This window comes from Panonychus citri, unplaced genomic scaffold (genome assembly GCF_014898815.1).
Source record: "Panonychus citri isolate SS breed McGregor unplaced genomic scaffold, ASM1489881v1 Contig00077, whole genome shotgun sequence".
Classification (NCBI taxonomy): Eukaryota; Metazoa; Arthropoda; class Arachnida; order Trombidiformes; family Tetranychidae; genus Panonychus; species Panonychus citri.
Genome location: NW_026515482.1, coordinates 862,903 through 886,633, shown reverse-complemented (window position 1 = coordinate 886,633; position 23,731 = coordinate 862,903). Strand labels below are relative to the sequence as shown.

The 23,731-nt window shown below is 30.5% G+C and overlaps 1 protein-coding gene across 1 annotated transcript in view; it reads right to left on the bottom strand.

Annotated features, from left to right (window-relative positions):
* The window catches only part of LOC128387225 (acetylcholine receptor subunit alpha-like 1), a 31,278-nt gene that overhangs the window by 416 nt on the left and 7,131 nt on the right, over positions 1-23,731 (bottom strand). Inside the window, exons 6-7 of the mRNA XM_053346407.1 lie at positions 22,440-22,764; positions 3,646-3,923 (exon numbers count right to left, since the gene is read on the bottom strand). Coding sequence (XP_053202382.1) covers positions 3,646-3,923; positions 22,440-22,764 — 603 coding nt within the window. The remainder of the gene's footprint in view (positions 1-3,645; positions 3,924-22,439; positions 22,765-23,731) is intronic.

The window sequence follows — 23,731 nt, the reverse complement described above, 5'->3', positions numbered from 1 at the left end:
ATAACAATTAACAATCGATCAAAACAATTAAACAAACGGAGGAAAAAAAACAGAAAATTAATCAATATTATCAACTCTTCATTGAACTCAATTGATAGATGGCGACTATTACACTGAAACAATTAAATCACCTTCTAAAATTGATTACCAACAATTATGATAGAAAAAGTTGAACAATTAAAATATATCGTACAATCTATTAGCTGGTTAAATTATAACAATCAATAAAGTGAAACCAAGTTTGGCCAGTTAATTGAAACAAATTGTTCCTCCATTAGATTAACAATTGTAATTTAAATTGTTTATAATCTAATAAACAATCAACATAATGACAATATTATTATTATGATGATGAACAATTTTTGCTTCCATTGAGAAAATTTGGTTCCCATATTAAATTGGTATCATATGAGAACCCTAATTGTAAATGATTAACATGATTATCGTTGATTGTTATTACCAAACAAGTAATACAATAGATAAACAAAGTGAAAACTATTGTAACAAATATAAATTATCATCTATCTCTTGTATCTCACTATTAACCTAAGGATAATTTTCATTAAAATGGCTCTCATTATGGTTAACATTATCATCTCAATCATCATCATCATGATTAACATCATCTTAACTCTCAGTATCATAATCATCATCTCCTTACATGATAATCATAATCATCATCAAGTTTACACACACATCAGCCTGAACATTATAATCAAAAAATGTGATATTTTATTAACCATATTATTTAATCATCATCATCATAACTGTAATAATGTTGTTATTTTTTTTCTGTATCAAATTTAATTCACATAAATTTTGATTGTTGAAGATTTAAAAAATTTGCATAATTCTGTCAATCATCATATTCATGATTATTGTTATTATTTCAATCATTTAAATTATCGTATATTCGTAATGTATATTGTATATTTAAATGTATTCAAAAGTTTCAACAATGAATGAGAATGAAAAAAATGAAATAGTAACAATAGAAATTGAATTCAGAAAATTAGTTGATTGTTGTTCAATTGCTTTATAAAACTCATCAACAATCAACGAGTTCATGATGACTGTTATTAGTTAGATATGATTGAAATGTTTGTTTTTTAATCGTGTTGACAAATCTTCATGTATTATGATCAAATTATTATTAAATTAACCTCACAATTTAACCCAAAGTGAAATTAATGATTAAATTGTTATCATGGCTGATTAATCAATGCTTGTTGATTGTCTATCTGTAAGATTACTCTTGTTTACCATCTAATCTTCAACATAAATGATTCGATTTTTAAAAGCTCTCATAGTTATCATCGGGGCTTTTTCCTTTCCTACAACTCGAACTTCTTCCAGACAATCTCGACGAACAGTTTCACCCGACCACAAGACAACAAATTCTACCGCTGAAATCACCATTGAAAGTTTTGGACATTAGAATTTCTGATCATCAAAGGTTTCACCCCAAGAGACATTCAATAGTATTTAATACATTGGCACTTTTCTCAACATGTCTTGTTTTCGGCTGTAATAATGTAACCAATAGATATTAGTCTAATCCTCACGAAATGATTTCATTGAAATTAACCTTTAATCTCAAGTAAACGAAAAGGTTTCAAAGGGGCTAATCAGTTGATTAACTTAACAGAAATTTGAAATAATTGAATCAATCTTGTTTGTCGACAATTTAATTTACCAATTGTTACTCTAGTTTTTTCTTTGTTGTTAAGTAATTTAATCTCAACACAAAGCAAAACCTTAAATCAATAAAATTGTTATTCTTGGTTTGTATTATTAGCTTGACTTCCACTTCCTTATCCAATCATGATGATCATGTTTGTATCGAATGCAATTTTATACATCATCCAATTAGATTAAATATTGAATTGCCACTTAATTCCTAATGGGTAACATCTCATTCCAAAATAATCTTTAACTCAATTCTAAGCCTTTTTTATACTCTTTCATCATCTTCTTCAGATGATAACATTAAACATCTATTTTAAGAAAAGGATAATATTTTCTTCGTCTTCTATTTTTCATCATTTTCATCTCTCAGAATTAATCCAAGAATATTATTCGTAAGTAAAAACCAAGTGATGTAACAATTTGAGAATATAATGAAAGACCATGAAAAGTTTCTTATTCTTTATCTTTCATCATTCTTAATCTTGGATGATCGAGAAGAGTAAAGTATTTATCATCATCATCATCTTTCTCTTTCTCTTTTCTCTTTTTATCATCAATCGATAAGCTTATCTGTATATTAAATGGAAGATATTATCATGAGATATCCACTCGTTTCCATCTAAATCTGCCCATGGAAAAAAATATCTACCATTTTCTTGAATACGATTATCTGTAAGTCGATAAGATAATTCAAATGCTGAGACTGTGAAAGTTTCAAGATGAAAAGATAAAAAAAACTCCCTGCTAGTTGAAAATATCTAATCTTAGAGTAGACATTTGACCGAAACCTAAATGCTACTCGAATATCTGATTATCTTGTGGTAATTTAATTTCCCATTCATCTTAATCTATGGTTTCAGTTAATTACATTTTCCAATGTATAATTAAATTAACCACAAGTCTATTGCCACCCAAACAAAATCCTTAATTGCTTTGATCATAACAGATCAATTATCAACCCATTAACTTTAAATAAGCAATAAAAAACAAAACGAAAAACTTGATCCATAAATCTCAACCATAATCGACAATTTAAAAAGTTCAAGTGAACTTTTTCACTCGATCAACTATTCAAATATTGCTGAGATAATATTGTCATGTTACCATTTATCATGTTACAATCAAAGTATATCGATTGATCATCAATAAGATGTAAGGTGTGATTGAGTATTAAATCCCATGGATTAAGATTCAACTTGTACATATACTGAGTTCATTTCATTTATTGTTTTTATATCCAGATGATCCCATGAATATATATTATATTATATTATCCATATCATGATTTGATAGATGATTTATATTCCAGATGATAAATTTGAACCTGATTAATATCATTTTTTTCATGGTAATGATAATTTCTGGTTCAATTATTTTCAAAGATTAGATTCTAAACATTAATAACCTTTAATTTTACTCAGTGAATGAACTTAATGAATCTTTTTAGAATTGATAAAATATTTATCACAACATTTTCCTTTACATCTCATCTAATGATGAAAAATTAGTTCTTACTTGAAAAGATGAAGCTGAAAAAAATTAACTGATAAATCATGAGCATCTTAATCATGACGAAACAACTGAATCAGAATTTTAAATGTTCACATGATTGAACATAAAGTAACTTGTTGATGAATTGGATTTAAGAATTAAAAAAGTTATCGAATCATTAAAGATTGAACTTTTTTTCTTTCTCTTCTCAAACTAATATAATAATAACCATAAGAATCATGAAAAACAATGAATCTTGGTGATAAAGATGTGAAGTGAATCTTAATTAGTGTTAAACTTAATTGCTGGTAATCAATTTTGATTAAGATCAATTAAATTGAGTCAATGTTGCAAAGTTCAATTTAACGGTTTATCCATCATGTTAATTGGCATGAGGAAAATTTGACAAATTCAGTGGGTGGAAAACTTTATCCTCTTGGGTTAGGATTCCCTCTTTTTACTTACAGATTCAAATTCATCGGCATTATCGATATGCTGAGCGATGAACATGGCATTTGTGATAGCTTTTTCGATCTCTCTTGGATAGCGAGTTGGGAACTCAAAGGATCGATGATGGTCAGTCACCGCTCCTGGAGAAGAGTCCAGTTCGTTGATAATCATCGGGTCACTTCCGGATGAGCCAATGATCCCATGTGAAGGTGTAGCTTTTGATTGAGCAGCAGTTGATGAGCTTGACCTTACCTGTGAAAGTTTAGCCTTTAACCTTTTCAATTTACTTTTACCTAATGAAAAGAAATGAGAGCAGAAAATATTAATTTCTTACCAAATTCAATTAACATGATAATTAGACTGTTAATCAATTTGCAATGTATTTATAAATTCAAATCCATGATAATATCAGCATAATCTATGTTAAATTGTGAATCTATTTAATTTATTACTGAGAGAGGGATTGAAATCTCATGCATAGTAATCAGTTAATTGTGGGACAAAATGTATACGTTATTTTTATATTCATGTCATTTTCACCTTCCCAATTACAATTAATCTGATCCTCCCTTTTCATGATGTTAATCTTCATGGAAATCAAAACAATACTACCAAAGGAAACTGGATGATAATGAACCTCGAAAATGCTGTAATATGACTCCCAAAGTTCTGACTGAAATAATAATATCATCACTTTTCCAACTCTGACTTTGTATGCAAGAAGAACTTTTTTTTATTCCATAAATATATTCTATTTCATCCTCTTCGATTTCAAATGATTGCGGTGGATAAGGACACACGAGAATTGGAATTGTTTTTTATTCCTTTAAACGAAACTCGAATAAAATAATAAAATATCACAACTTTGGATTGATTTTCGTTTTTGACTTTTTTTTGTTACTTTCACAATGTGAGAATCAAATTGTCACCAATTTAATGGTTGATGATTTGTCATCGAGATTGAATTAATTTCGATTGTTTGAAAAAAAAAATTCGAATTTCAAATTTGGAATCTGATTTTTTTTCACCTTATCTTCTCTTGAAGTTTCAGAATGAAAAATGTTCCTTCCCTGTTGATAATAAACACGAAGATAATGATTAATTAACTTTAATTAGACTCAAACTGTGTCAAGAGGTTACTCGTAATCAATTAACAAAGTTTAAAATAATTAGCAAACTTTTTTTGGTCTTGCCTTTCAAAAGCTTCAAGTTTGCTCACTGAAGTTTCTGAAACGATTCAGTTTTTTATTCATTAACATCATTATCTCATGATGATGAGGATGAAACCAGTAAGGTAACAGGAATGAAAATCGCAAGTAAAAGGATATTGGAAGAGTTGAGATGAGAAAACAAAGTTCCAATGGGTAATTAAAACTGTTGATAATCATCAGGAATGTTCATCAATCAATCGATAATGAGGAAAAAAAGTTCTAATCAAATTTATTCCACAAGAATCTCATGATAATAGTGATGATAAAAGAGTCAATAGAAAAGAAAATGATATTCTACTTTCTTTATATTCTCTCTTTTTTTGATTATTTGATTTCGTTTAGAATGGATAAAATCCAATTTGAATCTATTTAAAATGATACCTTTATGATGGAGTTATTGAGATGACGACTTCTAGTTCCGGGGTTCAACCTTCCGATTTACACCAAACACTCAGATCTCATGTTACTTTACAAGATATTCTGTTGGTATCTAAGACAATTTCTTGTTATAAGTAACAGAATTCATCTTCCATGTGAACTTTATCTTCGTCTCCTGAAGCCTTTTTTCTTCTCTTGAATACTCTATGTATTAATAAGAAGGAGAAAGATAAAAAAGGGCTTGAGGATATTTTCTCTCTCTCATTCATTTCCTTCCTAACCGGAAGATGATGTTGCCAGTATTTGACCATAAGAAGACAAGAAATAAGAAGTGAGAGAGAACGATCAAGCTTAATATCTTCGTCTATTTGTTTAGTTTCTTATATAATAATAACAACAACAGCAACTAAAAAGTAATCATTGCCAAAGAAGTGTAACTTATTTCTACCACCCACCACTCCCTTCAATCTACACCCTTTTCCATCTCATCATTTCTTTATCTTTTTACTTTCCACCATGATACATCTCTCTCTCTCTTTCTCCTTTATCTTCACCATCTTCTTACAACCAATCAAACCGAAAGAAAAAGGAAATAAAAATGTCACCCTGATCCATTTACTGTTATTATTATTTTCCTCTCTCAATCTCTCTTCCATTCCCACTGTTGACGATTATTAATATTTCCTCTCTCTCTCCCTCTTTAATGAAAATCATGACAATCATAATAATAAAAAAAGCGAGAAAAAGACTCTCTCAGAATCTGAGAACTGGCAGAGAACAGGAAAAAAGTTCTGATCTCTTCCTGCCTCCACCCTTTTGCCCTCCCGGTGGAAATTTTGTTTTTATTTCTCATCTCAATTCAAACATAGACACATAATTGTAACTGTTAAACAAATTATATTAATAACAATATTGTTACTTTCCCATGTAATCATCATCAGCACCATGTAATTGATGAGATAAATACATAGAAAAAGTTTATTGGTGAACTTAAAATGATTTGTCTAACCTGAAATTATCAATTCAAATGAAACAGTTATGTTTTCACAATTACAATTCAATTACAATTCAGAATCATGATTAGTATCATTATCTTGATAATTTTATCATCTCCATGATGATTATCGTTCATAATTATTCTGGTTGGTTGAATCAATGGAGATGAGAAGGAAGAAAAAAAAGGGTTGAAAGAGATGAAAATAATCATCATCATTTCTGAAAGAAGAAGAAAAAATGATGGCAAAAGAAAGAGAATGAAGATAATGATGATTAGGAATCAAAAGCATATTATCATGATAATAATGCATCTTAACAGTGAATATAAGATGATGATGATGAAGAGAGAGAAAAATTTGAAGGGAAAAAGTATTCACTTGATTTTCTATTCTTTTCTTCATCATCATTCTAATCATGGGAAGCAGCATTTTCTGCTTGAGATGAAGATGAAACTGCAAGTGAATATTGAAGAGGAAAAGGAAAGGATGAAGAAGAATGAAAGAAAAGTTTTGGTTGAGAAAATAAAATGTACCCAAAGTGATTGGATTTTGTTCAACTATGAAATTTAACTTCAACACTGATTAAGATTTGCAAGTAATCAGCTGATTAATTTCAGAATAACAGGTATTAGTTTTGTTTGTTACTTTATTTTCCTCAATGCTCAGTAGTCATGAGCTTTTGGTTCAATGAAACTTTTGGAAGAGGAAAAAAAAGAGAAATCAATTGAAACATGGTGACTGAGATTAAAAGGTTTTGTATAGAAATTAATGGAAAAACAAACTGTAATCTTGCAGGGAAGAGGAGATAATCTCATCGGATATCATGAGATGCTTGTTCATGAAAATTGAATGCGTCCATTTGGTTGAAGTGAAAAGATGAAAAGACTCAAAAGGTTGAGAGGATAAACTTTTGTCCACCATGTCTCTGGATAAGAATACAGAATTTTTGTTCAGAAAATGTGATCAATAAATCTTGAGGAAAAGAGGAATAGAGAGAAGGAGAGAAACAATTCTCAATATAAATTGTGCTTGAGGTAAGTAAAGAAAGAGATGATGATGATACTAAGACTACATGGAAGATGGATTTTGTACAGAACATTTCATGTAACTTTCAGAATCACTTCTTTTTCCAATAGAAATTCACTTCTTTTATCTCAACCATTTCAGCTGAAATTTTCTCATCATCATTATCATCATCCTTCGTGAGCTCATTTTGTCAAAGGGCCAGAAAGAGAGTATTAGTTATAAGTAAAATGTTGAATGTCTTGTAATGAGAAGACCAGATCAATCCCAATAACCTCCCTGCAGAGTTAAGGAGATAAACAGAAGCCAAGAATTGAACAGCGATACACAAGATAAAACTGAATTAGCTCAGTATCTGAATACCCACCGCCATCACAACCACTGTCAACCACTATCTCCCTTCCCACCCATATGAATCACTTTTTTTTATTGTAAGTATATCAATTTAGATTACGCTATTTAATTTAATAGTTTCATCAACTCACTCATCATCATAATAATAATCATCATCACCAAGAAAAAAGAAACCAAGTGATCATTTCAAAGCCATGGCAAGAACTCAGTCATCACGATAATCTGAGCTTATATAAAGTATCAAAGTTAAATGATTTTTATCAAAGGCAAAATAAAATCAATGATTGGAATTGAACAGAACAAACAAAAAATAGATAAATAAATAATTTGAAATGATAACATTGATGGGAGGGCAACACAAAAGCTCAACTTGATTGCTTTTTCAGGGGAAAAAAGTTCAACTGGAAACAAGGAAGTGAAAGTGACTATTTTTTTATCGTCATCATCATCATCATCAAGTGACCTTAGGAAGTATAAAGGAGAAAAGATTAACATTGTAACACGGAAAAATGGGTGGAAGATAATCTTGGACTTGTGCCCATTAAGATTTTGTGTCTACCTTAAAAAAAATAGACGATTAAGTGGCTATTATGGTTAAGAGAAGAAAAAGAAAAGTTCTATTCTTTTTCGTGTTTATCTTCCAACTCACATACACACACATATAAACACACATACTCCACCCACTCACTCCCCTTTTCCTCCTTCTCATCATCATTTGAAATAATCAAACATATAATAGAAAGAAAAATAATATTGTAGTTTTTTTTCCTTAAGAACATCAACTTGATCATCTTATCCGCATCACTCATCTTTATCTTCATCCTCCCTCAAACTCATCATCATCTCGGTAACCATTTGAAGGTAATGTTACCAATGATGATGATCGTTGTATGGATGATAATGATGATGATAATGACCATCAAATTCTAGGTATACATACAAACATGGAGCCAAATCTCACATAACTGTAATAATCATCCCTCCGAATTTCCTGAATTATTTCTGCTGATACTCATTTCCTTTTATTATTATTATTTTCATCATCACCATCATCTTTTATCATCTTTCATCATCATAATTATCATCCCTTTATCTTTCTCTTTCTTATCAATTGCAATTCTCACTAATCATCATCATCATCATAATCATAATCATGATACAGTTCATTTAAGTTTACACCTAACAAGAGAAATGCAACTTTCATTGACCATTTCCCATTTCTTATTCAATGTCCAGTCCCAAATTTGAAGGGAAACAAAATTTATATTATCATAATATATGAACCGGATATACTTTATTTCCTATGTGAAATTACATAGGAAATAAATGACTCCAAGTAATAACAAAAAGTTCAATGTGATATTCACATGATAAAAGGATATTACTAAGTAATAGGTTCATGGGTGTGAAAGATAATGTGATATTCAATTGCTCTTGACAAAAATTCACACAGCCATTTGAAAGGTGAAGTAACTTTAACCTTAGATACTTTTACCTTTCATACAATTTGATATAATATCAGAATTGATGAACAGTTGATATACATTGAGAGTTCATGTATTTTGATATCATAAAAGGTTGAGGAAAAAATCAGGAATCTGATGAATACCTGTTACTTACTTCTTGAAACTTTTGAATTATACCTTAGATTAGCTTGTTGAACTTTGACATGATAGCTATTCAGTATCATGGATTCATATTGTTATTACGATGTTTTGATTTTCTTATATTGAATAAAAATTTCCAATAACAAATCAAACATTCAATTTATTGAAATTTGATTGACATTAATACAAAATTAATTTCATATTCACGATACTATTTAATATCATGAAACTTTCATGATAATTACCATTAAAATCATCCTGGTGATTCCCATGAAACTAATGAAATGAAAACAATTGATAATCTAATTAATTCTGTAGAATGAATAACTAAAATGTTATTTTTTCATTAGAATATTTCTCTCTCTTTCTCATTTTATCTTCCAGTTCGTATGGATCCTCGTCACCCAATTCAGAGTTTTAATGGTTCCTCAATCATCATGATTCATAATTTAATTACATATCATTAAGGTTGAACCCGGAATATAATGAAGATGAGATGTAATCAGAACGATAAATTAATCTTAATGAACTGTCGAGTTAAAATGTTCCGGTAAAATATCATGAATGAACATGATGATTGCACAATTTTTTTATTTGAATATTTACCCTGAAAACTAATGATAACAATGGATTTGATATATTACCCCAAGGGTGAATCCAATCAACAATAATCATTATGATGATGATTCAAGTTAACTTAATTAAAGATTATTATGACAATTAATGAATGAAAACGGTTAACAGATTGATTAATAAAATTGATCATCTCATTCAAATTGATGTAATCACAATTAGCTTACAGTTAAGTTAATCATGTTGATGATAATGACAACAACCAGTTTGTATGATTGATTAATTTATAGTTGATAAATTGTATTAGATTATGAAACTATCAAAATTAATGATTTCCAAATGATAATATTTATGAATGATTGTTTATTAATCATCTTAAAATCATAAACTTAATTGTTTCGAACTGCCTTTTGATTGTTATTTTAGTTTTCATCAACAGTCTGCTAGATAAACAATTCAAACATTAAAATATCAAAGTAAATTAATGATCAACAATCAAAAAATTGATAGCCAACATTTCAACTGAGATGAAAATTATAACTCTAATCCAATTACTTCAAGTTAATTTGATTGATATACTGATATACCGGACAATGAAAAAGTGAAACATTGTTGCTAAATTGTCACAATTACCTTTAATTCACAACAAAATTTACCAATTTAATGAATAATTTACAAGTTAATCATCACTTTAATTGCTACTAATTTATTCAAAAACTTTTGAAGGTCAAGGAAACATAATGATCCTTATGGATTATCACCTTTGCATATTTGATTGTAAGTTTAACTTTAGTATTGATTGTTAAATGGTAACTTAATTGTTGAATTGTTCAACAAAATGATTAAATTAGTTGACTGTTTATCTCTAAAGGTTAAACTAAATTGAATCAATCCAGGTAATCAATGAATGATTAAATCAATTGCTGGTTATCGATGGGCATGATTATAAGTAATTGGATTGTTAATTTAATATCTAAACACACAAAGTTAGTTAGTTAATTGTTGGTATAAAATAAATTGCATTGCATTTCAATTGAGTCATTTAATCATTCAGATAATTATTTATGTTTAAAAAAAGTAGACAAAATAATTTGAATCAGATCTCCAAGTAAATTACAATTCTGATTGTCAATTGCTCGCAGTGAGATTAAGATATTTAGTTAACTGAATAATTGATCATTTGGTGTAATGATTTTTTCGCCTCAACCAAATAGAATTAAATTTAATTGTAAACACTAACATCGGAGTTAATTGCAATTGATATGAGTTGATAATGGTTAGATTATATTGAAATATGATGAGAAATTTTTTTCTAAGATATCAGATTACCAGTGATTAACATTTTCATCAGTTAATCACAGTTATCATTTGATTATCATTACTTGAATTCAATTCACACAGGGAATTGATATTATCTTACATGTTGGATTATAATGATGATCAGGAATATCTGATGATGATGATTTCTCAATCAATCTTCCTAGTTTCCATTTCCTACTCGAATATAATAATGATTCTGAATCAAAGTAACTCAAGATTCAGAATCATAATCATCTTTAAATGATGTAATTCAATAGCTTTTTGTGAACTATTTTTTTCACTTTCTTTCATTCCGATTCTTTTACCATGATCATCATGTCTACTCGATTCCATCCTACAAGTTAAGAGAAATCCTTCTTGAGTATCATGATAAAATGAACATTTTCCTTCCTCTGCTGTTTTCTCCTCTCCCATTCAATGTATTCAGAGATTGAAATCAATGTTTAACTTTAATCATTAACTCAAACATGCACTTGACTAGATTTCAAGTTCATTTTTCATCTTTTCATCCTCACTATGATTAACCTTTCCTCCACCCTTGAAACTATTTCCCACTTCCCTCTCCCTGCTTCTGTATTCATTAATTTCAATTCATTCAAAGAGTATGCAACATATATAAATGCTTTTAAATCGTATATCATAAATGTATTATTGTAACAATAAGGACTAAAAAAGAAAGAGAAAGAGATCAACTATTTTTATCATGATCATTATTCAGAATCTCAGGCAGAGGTGGAAAAGCAAATGGGAGAGATTCATTTATTTAGAAGTTTTTTTCTGTATTTTCTGTATTTTCTTTTTATTTCTTTGTTTTAGTAATAAACATTTTCATCATTACTCAAAATATTAATACAATAAGTTTTGATTCTGTTTACAGATAATTATACCAGGAATACTCTCGTAAAAGGGTTACATTGTCAACTGCATCTGAGTTGCAGTTTATCAATCATTTAGATAGTCGCAAGAGAGAGAGAGAGAATGAAATGAAAAGTAGAGCTTGATAAATTTTCTTTTATTTATTTTTCTGTAGGATAAAAGTTCTTAAAAGAAAAAGTTATGTCTAATAATATTATTGGTGTAAAGGTACCCATATGATTATCATTATTATTGATGAATATCATTAAGAAGTTATATAAATTCTAGAAGACTAAAAGAATTGTGATAAAATTTCAACCGTTTTCGATATTAATAATCAGTTAGCAATAAGTCCCATTTTTATATTATTAGAATAAATGAAAACAGAAATTTTCAGGCTAAATAATAACTGAGAGGATATACACATGTATGAGCAGAGTGAAATATATTTATTAGTTTGAATCTGGTGAATTGAATTGGCTGAATTTTTCTCTCTTGGAATGGACAACACCTCTACATCATAATAACAGAGAGTCACTTTTTTCCAAAAGAAAAACCTTTGAGTCTAAATTTATACCTTGCGAGAGTGAGACAATGGGAGAGAAAGACTATGTCCTCGAGCAGCCAAAATTCATCCAACCCACACCAGCGCATTTTGGGAATGGATGAATAAATAATATTCTAATAAAAATAATGGTAAGACTCTTGAACAAGACCCCTGGAATATCGACTTCAAATTGCTTGTGCATAATCTTGTCACACATAGTAATGCACATGTTGATGGAGTTTTTGAGGAAACCTCTGTGAGTAGAGCTACAGTGCGACTAAAAGTCGATTTTAACATTGTTAACATAGTTCTACGGGAAAATAAGAAGTTTTGTTATAACACTATGCTTTCGAGTAAACCATTATTACTCAGTATGTACATCATAATACCAATTATCTTTGACCGGAATTTCAGTCCAATCGGCATCTCTGTTTAGTAATTGTGACCGATTGAAAATAGGTTTAAACGGGTATTATTATTTAACTCATGAACTAGTATGAGATATTGCACTGTATCATATATGGAACATGTTCAAGGTCATACCTAAATGTCAAGGTCATTTATGCATTAAAAGTTAGTATTGATGCGAACGGCTATTCTAATGATAAAATCTCACTCTCATTCTCGCTCTTGCTCTCATTTTCATGAGTGATCTTATCAGTGATATCAGTGATAAGACCTGCAATTTCCCGCCTCTCTCTTTTTAAAATCTAAGTTTCAATGTAACTACTCAACAATACTACATGGTATTCAAATTAAAGACTTAAGATTATCTCTGTTTAGATAATGAAATAATAAAGAATAAATGGAACTTAATCATCAAAGGAGGGTCTCCCATTTTTTTCACTTTTTTATCCTTTTTAGTTAAGGACCCAATTTTTTTTGGTAATAGAGTTTGACATAGGCTATTCAAAAATATCTTCGGTTTTCATTTCTAAACTCAAAAACGGGAGATATGCAAGGCCAAAGTGAGCAACTTCGCTATATTGTAGTGACCAGGGAATTTTTCAGATCATTACTATATTCGAGATTTAGATAAACCTTTATAAGGCCTATAGATCGATATGCTTTACTTTAGTTCGTGGTCAATAGTTTTGGTTCTATTTCGGTTCGAAAAAAATCGGATGATTTGTCCGCGATCGTTGAATACTGATCTCAGGCCAATGAAACTTTTTTTTATAACTTACTCTAATATGGGTCTACAAAAGTGAACTGAAATATTTTCGATATCTATCATATTATAGAAAAAGTTTTAAAACGATTAGAGGCTCAAAATACATGTAAGACCCCATAGAAAAATTTTGAACATGAAAAACGTTGACTTTTTGGATTTGAATACATTACTTATAATGGAAAAACACCAAAAAATGAGATTGGAATTTTCATTTTCCCTAAGTAATGATTTTAAAGCGATTTGTGTGAATAGATGTTGAATGTCAAAGACAAACTGAAAAACTTGATAAAACAAGTAAAAAGATTATCAGACAATCAGGATATGTTATTTTGGATTATATCATATGTTAATACAAGTTTAGAGTCAAATCAAGTAACTGAACCTTTCAGGTTGAGCTCAGCTACTATTTTTATCGACAGCAATTGCTGATTAGACTCTAAACTTGATTTAAAAGACTTTTCAAAGTTTATTCATTATAAAAAACTTTTTCTATAATATGATAGATATCGAAAATATTTCAGTTCACTTTTGTAGACCCATATTAGAGTAAGTTATAAAAAAAAGTTTCATTGGCCTGAGATCAGTATTCAACGATCGCGGACAAATCATCCGATTTTTTTCGAACCGAAATAGAACCAAAACTATTGACCACGAACTAAAGTAAAGCATATCGATCTATAGGCCTTATAAAGGTTTATCTAAATCTCGAATATAGTAATGATCTGAAAAATCCCCTGGTCAATATAGCGAAGTTGCTCACTTTGGCCTTGCATATCTCCCGTTTTTGAGTTTAGAAATGAAAACCGAAGATATTTTTGAATAGCCTATGTCAAACTCTATTACCAGAAAAAATTGGGTCCTTAACTAAAAAGGATAAAAAAGTGAAAAAAAATGGGAGACCCTCCTTATAAGTGTTAGCCAAAAATAATTTTAAGTTTTTATTATGAACACCCTTCAGTAGTTGCAGGATACGAAAATAGTCAAAAGTCAAAATAAAGAGAATAGAGAAAAATTTATAACTCGTTACTATTTTTGAGCGTAGACTCCTAAAACATTGGTCCTATTAAAATAAATTACTGCGAAATTTAACAATCTGTCCAATGTTTTGATATCTTCGAGGGCTTCAGGTTCTTCTTCAATGTTTACATCAAAAGACGTGAATCGTAATAATTGTGTGATCGTTGAAAAAGTCATTTCATTTTTTTGTTGAATCTTTCAACTAAACAAACTCTTACAGGTAGTCTAATAACTTTGTTTGAGTTGCTGTTAATATAAAGACAGCATCACAATTTAATGATTATTAGATTGACATTAACAGTCATAAAAACCAATAGTATATCGATTAGAATGATGAACTTGAAATCTATAGAACTATTTTATCGATTATTGTTCTTTACTCTGCAGACTTAATTTATTAGTTTCTGGTGTTGTAATCGTTGAGTCAGTATTTTTTATTGTGATACATAATGAATGTTTCTCAAGATATTTTAAAAGTTCTATCAACTTACTCACCCCACCTTCAGGCTATTATCTTCGACAATACGCTAGGAACTGTTCCCAGGCTGTTTATTAACAATGCGGAAGTTGAGGAAGGTGATATTTCACTTGTCAAATCAGGTGCAGTTGATATGATTTTTCCAGATGAATATTTATACTTTCTGGACGGTACAGAAGTCAATGTATCCGTTGGGCCAGTAATGGGAAGTACTAATTGTGTCTTTTTGAACATTTACCCAAACTCGTCAACTGGTGTAATTAACAAAGGAATATTATCGTCACTTGAGATAGTCGATTATTCCGTTTGTATCTTCACTGTCCTGTTAACAGTTCTCGCTTTGATAATAAACTTTTCTCGATATAACATCAGAAGATATTATTCTACCTTTTATCGACCATTGATCATAAAGTTTCTATTCACAATCGTCAAAGGTAAATTTGGGTTATTCTTGTTTCTTTCCTGCTCTTTCTCAGTCTATTACATATTACATTTATTTTCTGCGTCTTTTACAACACAATACTCGATAGCTTCACGTCCAGCACCTCTGAATACATGGTCTGATCTAACTTCACGGAAAAAAATCAATTGTACGGCTCATAAAGAGAGCTGTTATCGCTTTGCGAATGAAACTGTGGGCTTAGAAAATCCACTTAGTCCCATAAGCCTTCAGGTATTCGCTAAATATATCTATGAAACGATAAATAAGTCGGTCTTTTCATTCTTTGGAAAAGACGTTAACGTTGCCGTTGTACTGAAATTTTATTGTGAACAGCATTATATTATTAATTATAATCTCCCTAAAAACGCAAAAAGTAATTTTCTTTATCATGTTGGTTCAGGTCACTATTTTGAAAGATTAGGTTCATTTTTTTACCATGCAAATATCGATAGTAATAAGAAACGTTGGATAAACAGAGCTTCTTATTCTTGTTTTGAACAAGGTCTTTGTAAGGTGGCAGTGAACAAAATGTACAAAACTCTCAATGGTCCAATTGAGAGCATTTTGTTTCCAACATGTTGGCGCTTTGGGGAATTAGGTGCTCAACCTGAAGGGTCATACTGTCCAATCGCTTATTCTAATTTTACAGATTTAATTTATCTTCACTTCTTTACATGTATTCTTGCAATTATTTTATTGCTAGTTGAAGTTTTTCCCATAAAATGTAAATCGGACAGTTAATACATGACAGTCTCATTATCATGTTGTTTACTTAAAGAGAGTTAGTGAAGAGAGTTAGAGAGAGAGAGAGAGAGAGAGAGAGAGAGATTGGTTTACAATGGCTGTTGCGGCTTTCGGGGGCTTCCCCACTAGTTGGGGAGCTCGGCTTATTCCACGCTTTCGTATTCACCTTCCCGACTATTTTAGCCGTACTCAATCGGCTGTATATAGTTTAAACTACGGGTCCCGGGGGTAGGGGTGAGAAGTTATTCGTAGGGGCCTAATCCCACGCCAGAGGTTAGGTTAGGTCTCACCAATGCTGTGAGAGAAGAGAGAGAGAGAGAGTGTGAGAGAGAGAGAGAGAGAATTAGGTCTTTGGTTCCGAACATTCCACCATTCTGCGAACAGCCGTGTGGTGCCGCACTGCTCGATGTTGGCTAATGGTACCGGACTGCGCAATCTTGCACTTTGCCGGCGGACCTTACTTGTCGTCTTGTCGGTACTAAATTTTTCTTAAATGTCACTTAATCTTTATTTAAAAGTTAGTAAATGTCTCGAGTGTGTCACTAGCTTCCCCCCATAGCCGATTCTCCCCCCGTCTTACCCCTTCTAGGTTTCACCACCTAGGGAGGCTGACTCAATCCCAGGAGTCATTTCAGCTGACGGGTGCTGCCCTCTCTTTCTCATTGGGTCATCATCGATTAATGTATCACCTGTTGTCGAACTTACAACCTCGATCCACGAGGACAGGCGCTTCAACTCTCTGCATCAGAGAGAGAGAGAGAGAGAGAGAGAGATCTTGTGATTGTGTAAGATTTCCTACACAATTTTTCAACTTTTCACTATGAAAATACCACCATTTTATAGGAAAAATCTTATCTATCGAGTCAGCTTAACAATAATCTTTTTTGAGTTTATTATGACATTAGAAATTAGATTAATTAGTCATGTACAACGTGTCTCTATGCTAGCCTTCTAGATTGTCGTCCTTTCTGAAATAATAGCTGCAAAGGAGACATCTTAGTATCCAATTGACGAGGATGAAATCAGATTTAATCTATTTTATTTTCTAGATTAAATAAGGTTCAAATAGTGATCTGGTTTCACACGACGAACTTAACATGACCTTTCAACGCGTCATTCGAGAAATGACCTCAATGACCTTGAAAATCATTTTTAATTTTTCCATAATAAAATACTCTGTCCACTCGTTCACAATTTCAAGAAAGATTAATGATAAGCGTAATCACTGTGAACAATTTATTTCTATTTCAAATGAGATAAATATCAATAGATACAGAGAAACATTTGTAACATTTTGATTGACGTCAACTATTAGAGACTGAAAAAGAATTGGAACTGTATTAACTGACTATCTCAAAATTAACTTATTACAATACTAATATTGTTACCACGATTATCATGACAATTATTAACCTTGAATACAAACTCAATGAACAATTCATTTCATTATCGATTTTAACATAAACAAAGTGACCATTGAGATTTGTTGTGACCATTGAGACAAGTTTTGTTTCTAATTGATTTTGTGCATCACGATAAACTCATTGATACGTGTACCATGATTGGTGTGATTTCCATGTAATTTTCCTCTTGAATTTGAAAACAGAAACTCACAGTTACATGGAAAAGTATTTATTTATTATATTGGCTGAGAATAATATGTTTCAATGAACACAACAGATTCATTCAGCTGAAAGATTTTCCTCTTCCTATTTCTGATCATTTACTCAACTTTTATCTTTATTATTATCTACAATAATTTTTACTGTCTCTCTCAATCATACTTGCTTCATCATCATCATGAAAATCCTCTTGATTCAAGATAAACAGAATCAATCTTGAATCAGGGAAAAAAGGCTGAGTAAACACCAAATGAATCCAATTGTGTATTCAATCAAACATTAACTTGAATTGAAGCTTTTGTATTCTTGATTCGTTGCGAGTTTATGTTAAGGTTGATTGTTTATTTCACTTGATTTTATATTGGTGTTTTTTCCTGTTGTTTTTATGCTCGTCACCTCCTCCATCCACTGGCAAGCTTGTTCAATATCAACACTATTTAAATGTAACCATCATCATCTTCATGATCGTCACAGAGTATTGTGTATATAAGTGCAGCTGAAACAAGTTTCAAGAACCAATTTGTATGGATCATGAATATTGACAATAGAAAAAGATGGAACTTTTTTTCTGCATCAATCAACAGTTTTGAGACAAATCATCTGATCAATTCAATCTAAATCTACATTTCATGAAGTTTATCAAGAAGCAATAAAATGAAGAGAAAATAAAGTTGAGACCTCACGCAAGCTCCAAATCAGAACATGATATTCAATATGAATACAATCAATTCGATTAGTAGTATCAATGAGAAATACTGAGTTTACACAGAGTTTCAGGTGTTTTCACAAAAAAAGATTCTCGCGACTGTGACATTGCAAACAAAAAAATCAAGAACCTATTTTCATCACGTGCTCTTCGTTCCAATTGAAGCTACATAGTAAAACTCACATTGGTTTCAATGTTGAGCCTGAAGGCAAGTATGTGTTACCTGGAAGGAGGTAAAGAACTAGCGGTGAATTTGATGTTAGCCAATAAAAAGCACTACAAAGAAAAAAATATAATCCTCTAGATAAAAAATATTAACAGAGTTGAATTGTATTAGTTTAGTTTTTTTCTGGCGGTTTCATGATTAACATGAAAAATTTTTCATATAATTTATCCTCAGGCTATCCATGTACACACTTGAATCTTATATTCTCTCATGTAATAACATGATGCTTCAATATTGTTCAATAAATAACAGTTTAAAGAGCATTTCAATTTAAACTTTTACCACAAAATTTCATTGCGTGTTACAAAAAGCATCCAGAAAAGCTCTGTATATTATTGTTATGATACAACTACTAAAGGCTCCAAAATAGTGGACTTTTGTCTTGCTGCTAATAAACTCAAGTATTTGTTTACTGGTCCGATGATTAGCTCTTGCATTCATCATTTAGTTTTGGTTAAAATTATTATGAGTGGGGATTTCTCCTCGTCAAGTTTGACTTTGCAGTTTATGGGTAAAAGTCTCGATAAAAGTTTAATTATCATTATTAATACATTGCAGATTAATTAGAGCAAACAAATGAATGTTTGAGTTTCGGCTCAATTACAAAATTGATTCAGACGTTTCTCTGTTTCTTTCCCCTTCCGGATTTTTATTTTGCTACTTCCGTTTTCTTGATTTTTTTTCATTTACCTTTTATCATGATGTTACTTTTGTTCGACTTTTCAAAGTTTACATGGTGATAATTCATGAGATGATATTCAAAATGTTTCGAGTGAAGTGCTAACTGAAATGAAAAGAAGGTTAAAAAGGAAATGATCTTCCTCATCATGTATATGAATAGAAAGACAAGATACACTTGAGAGAGAGATAGACTTATTTTATACTAACTATCCCCTTCTCTCCATCTTCTTGTTTTCATGTGTTTTTTTCCTGAGAAACCTGAGATTTTGTTTCCTTCCCTTTTCTCTCTTCAGTTGAATGAATACACTGTTATCCTTCAATGAACATGATATGATGACAGAAAAAAATGCCACTAAAAGACAAGAGAGTAAAAGAACAGGTCAACTCAAGATTGAATTGAAGGACACAAGCTGACCAATAAAAGGCAAATACTATTCAAGATAAGAGGCAAGATGATAAGATAAAAAATACAATACTTACAATAATAAACAAGAAAAATGTCAACTATCGATAAGTGATTCAACTTTCATCGAGGAGGAAAAAAAGTTTGTCTTTAATGAAAAAACAAAGTAAACAAATATCAAGTTATACATAAACCTTAGCTCTCTCTCTCTCCTCCTTTATTGCTATCACTCAACGGTTAACTGAATCCCATGTAGCTAAAATTTTAAATTCATTTATTATTCAACATATTCAGGAGTTCACAAGAAAACTCCATTACAGTTCACTCATCAAAATCAATTCCATGTGTGAGCTCATGTTCATGGAAAAGAAAAGTTTTTTTGCCCACTGCCTGAAAAATCAACAGTTACTCATTGGACCATAGAAATTGGATGCTGGGCAGAAAATGATGACAAAGATGATGAAGATGAGAACAGTGAAGAGCCTGAGTTGGCTCTCCCTCATCTTCATCGTCTTCTGTCCCATCAAATGTTTATTTCTATTACGTTTTCATAATATTATATCTTCCTCATCTTCTTTATCATCATTCAGTTTTGTGTCTACTTATTTGTGATCTCTCTCTCTCTCTCTCTCTCTCTCTTCTCTTCATAACTCAAACTGCTCATTTGAAATTCAGTCTGTGATCATCAATATTTTGCTTCACTTTCCTTTTCCAGAATTTCAAATCATTTATCATCATCATGATTTTTTTTCTTCTTCCATGACAAATTCAATAGTAACAAGAACAATCTTCCAAATCCTAAACTTTTCACCAGCATCTTCAAAAATCATCTAAACCAAATGTCTAACATCTTTTTGCGCTTTTTTCTCACCATGAAGTTTATCATCTTCATGATATGTTGAACAATATGCAATTGAAATAAGTTCACTGTTTGTACGATTATCTGTTACATTGAAATCATTTTTTTCTCTTTAAACGTAATAAATTTATCATATGAATACCAAATTGTTGCAGAGAAACAATTATCTTTCAAATGAATTCTAGAATACTCCAGATAATGTAATCTGAGATCCATTTGAAAACAACGAGATAAAATTTGACTTGAATCATCATGATAAAGTGGATGATAAACATGAGTGAACAAATGAATTTCATATTATCATGAGATTAACCTATTGATAATGTAGCATGTTATTATTAGTTAAACCAATCAATTGTTCAATAGTTTCAAGTTATTCATTAACATTTAGCTTGACAGGTTAAAGAGTTAAATCAAGTGTATGAATTAATATATTGGATTTAAGATCAAGTCAAGTGTTTAAAGTGGATGACTTTATGTGAAGTACAGTTAATCATAGTAACATGAGAAAAGTAAATTAGTTTCATTATATTCATGATGAAGAAAGATTGAAAATAAAAGTGGAAAGTGAGAAATCGTGTTGACTGATGATTTCTGAGCGTTACTTAAGGTTGAATTTATTATAAAAAAGGACGATAACTGTTAAAACAAGTTAATTAAATCAATTGAAATTTCTGGTTGAATGATGAAGAAATAATAATAAGATGATGGAAACTAATTTAGTTCATCATGTCGAACCTGGTTAGTCATCATCATCATCATCATCATCTTTGTGTTCATCATTTTGACATAATCAACTTTCTTATATAATATAAGAGGAGTGAGATGATGAAGATGAAGATGGAGATGAGGATGAAGATGCTAAAGTAACACAATACTCTTCATAATGGCTCTAGTTACATAGTCGAGTTTTTTTTTCATCATCATCTCTCTTCCAGTTTCTATTGAAAGATGAAAGGAGTCATGATGATGATGATGATGATGAACATGGCTGAAAAAATCTGAGTAAGATGAAGCAAATATTAATATCAAGAAAATATAATGGGTTAGTGGATGAAAATGGTGGAAGAAAAAATTTTCCCAACAATAAGATCTCAAGTATTATATAAATGGAGTATGTTGATTGACAACAGTTTGAATCATATTATTAGTTTAGTTAAAGTGATTGATGAATTGTTTTCATGACAACAATCAAGAGAAATACAGAAAATCATCACCATGGAAAAGATAATATTCCTTGAACATTATCTGCAGTTTTTCAACGGAGAACTGAATTATTTTACTATTTATCCCATGATATGATTACTTCTTGAAGTATGAGGTCAATTTTGATACAATTGTAGACAAAATGTATTCAAATTCATTGTATATGTTTTTTAATCGTGATTGACATGACCGGAAAAGAGAGCAAGTTAGATGATTTATGATGAACATTTTTTGCCCGCTTTTTCATGTGGCTGGAATTTGAATTCACAATTTTCATGGTGATTATGAATATCACATTAATATTCAAATAAGTATCATAAATATATTGCAAACGATTAGAGATGAAGACAGTGAGATGATGATGATGATAATAAGATGATAAGCTTACCAGAATTTGGTTGATCTTTTAAACATTTATCATAAACTTCATCTACATTTTCAAATCGGTATTGCGGAGGTTTCATGAGTAATATTTTCGGTAATGTTCTGATGAACAGTTTTCGGACCCATGGAGCCATTTTATGGGTTGAAGGTGATCTAAAGTGTACATTTAGTATTGCTATTGTCACCACAACTGAACAGGTAACCAATACCATGGTGAAACAAAGGTAACTCCCAAGAAGTGGCACCGAAAGGGAGGTTGTTGGTATTATCTCAATGAGAACGAGAAGGAAGAAAGTTAATGATAGAAGGATGAAAATTGATAACGAAACCTGAAAGAAGAAAAAGAAAAAAAAATTAGATTATAAGGTGAGATCAGAAATAGAAACAGAATCGATAAGCCAGATTAGATAACGATTTTGAAGTGATGAGTAAAGTGATGGTGGAGATAAAGTTGAAAATGTCTTCTTATCGTCAAGGTGAAAGAATATTATATTCTGAAATGTGACTTGAAAGGTGATGAGGATGCAGATTGCAGTGAGTGATATGATAATCACTTTGGAAAGTGTGATAAAGATGATGATCGTTATCTTCATCATCACATTGTATTAGGAAGCGAGAAAGTGAGATGCAAAACAGTAGATGATTGTTTTTGTTTTTTCCTCTTCAGAATAACATGAAAACTCAATGAGGAAATAAAAAAGCATGAATAAAATGCAAATACTATGAGTCTTTTTTTCCAAGTCTATTTTCATGTTCCTCTTTTCTATTATTATTATATCTTCATCTATATCATTTAGATAAAACTACAGCCATATTAGTTTCATTAGCATGATAACTTTTTTCTTCTCGGGTCATTTGCAGGTCATCTATTGGTAAAACTAATCATAGTGTTAACCTTGTGTGTTTAGAATTACGACCATTGCTGCTAACAAGGCCTTCGACAAACCTCTAGAATCTATTTGGATTTATACACAAAATTCATCATGTTTTTCGTGGAATAACATTGAAAATAAAATCTTTTCCATGTTTATGTTTTTTGAATTCATTGGAACTGATTCGATGATTTTTATGATCAGACATTAGTCTCTAATCCATATTGAGTTCTAATTTCTTTGATTTTCTTTTGATCTTTTTTTCTCTCAGAACGGAAACAATTACTCAGTGGGGAAGATGAGGTTGACTCCCTGAGAATGAGTGTCAAGAAAAAGAGATAAAAACAACTGATGATAAATCGAAATAAAGAAGAGAGAAAAAATAGCGAAAAAAAGATTCGAATTTAGAATGAAAGAGGAAATA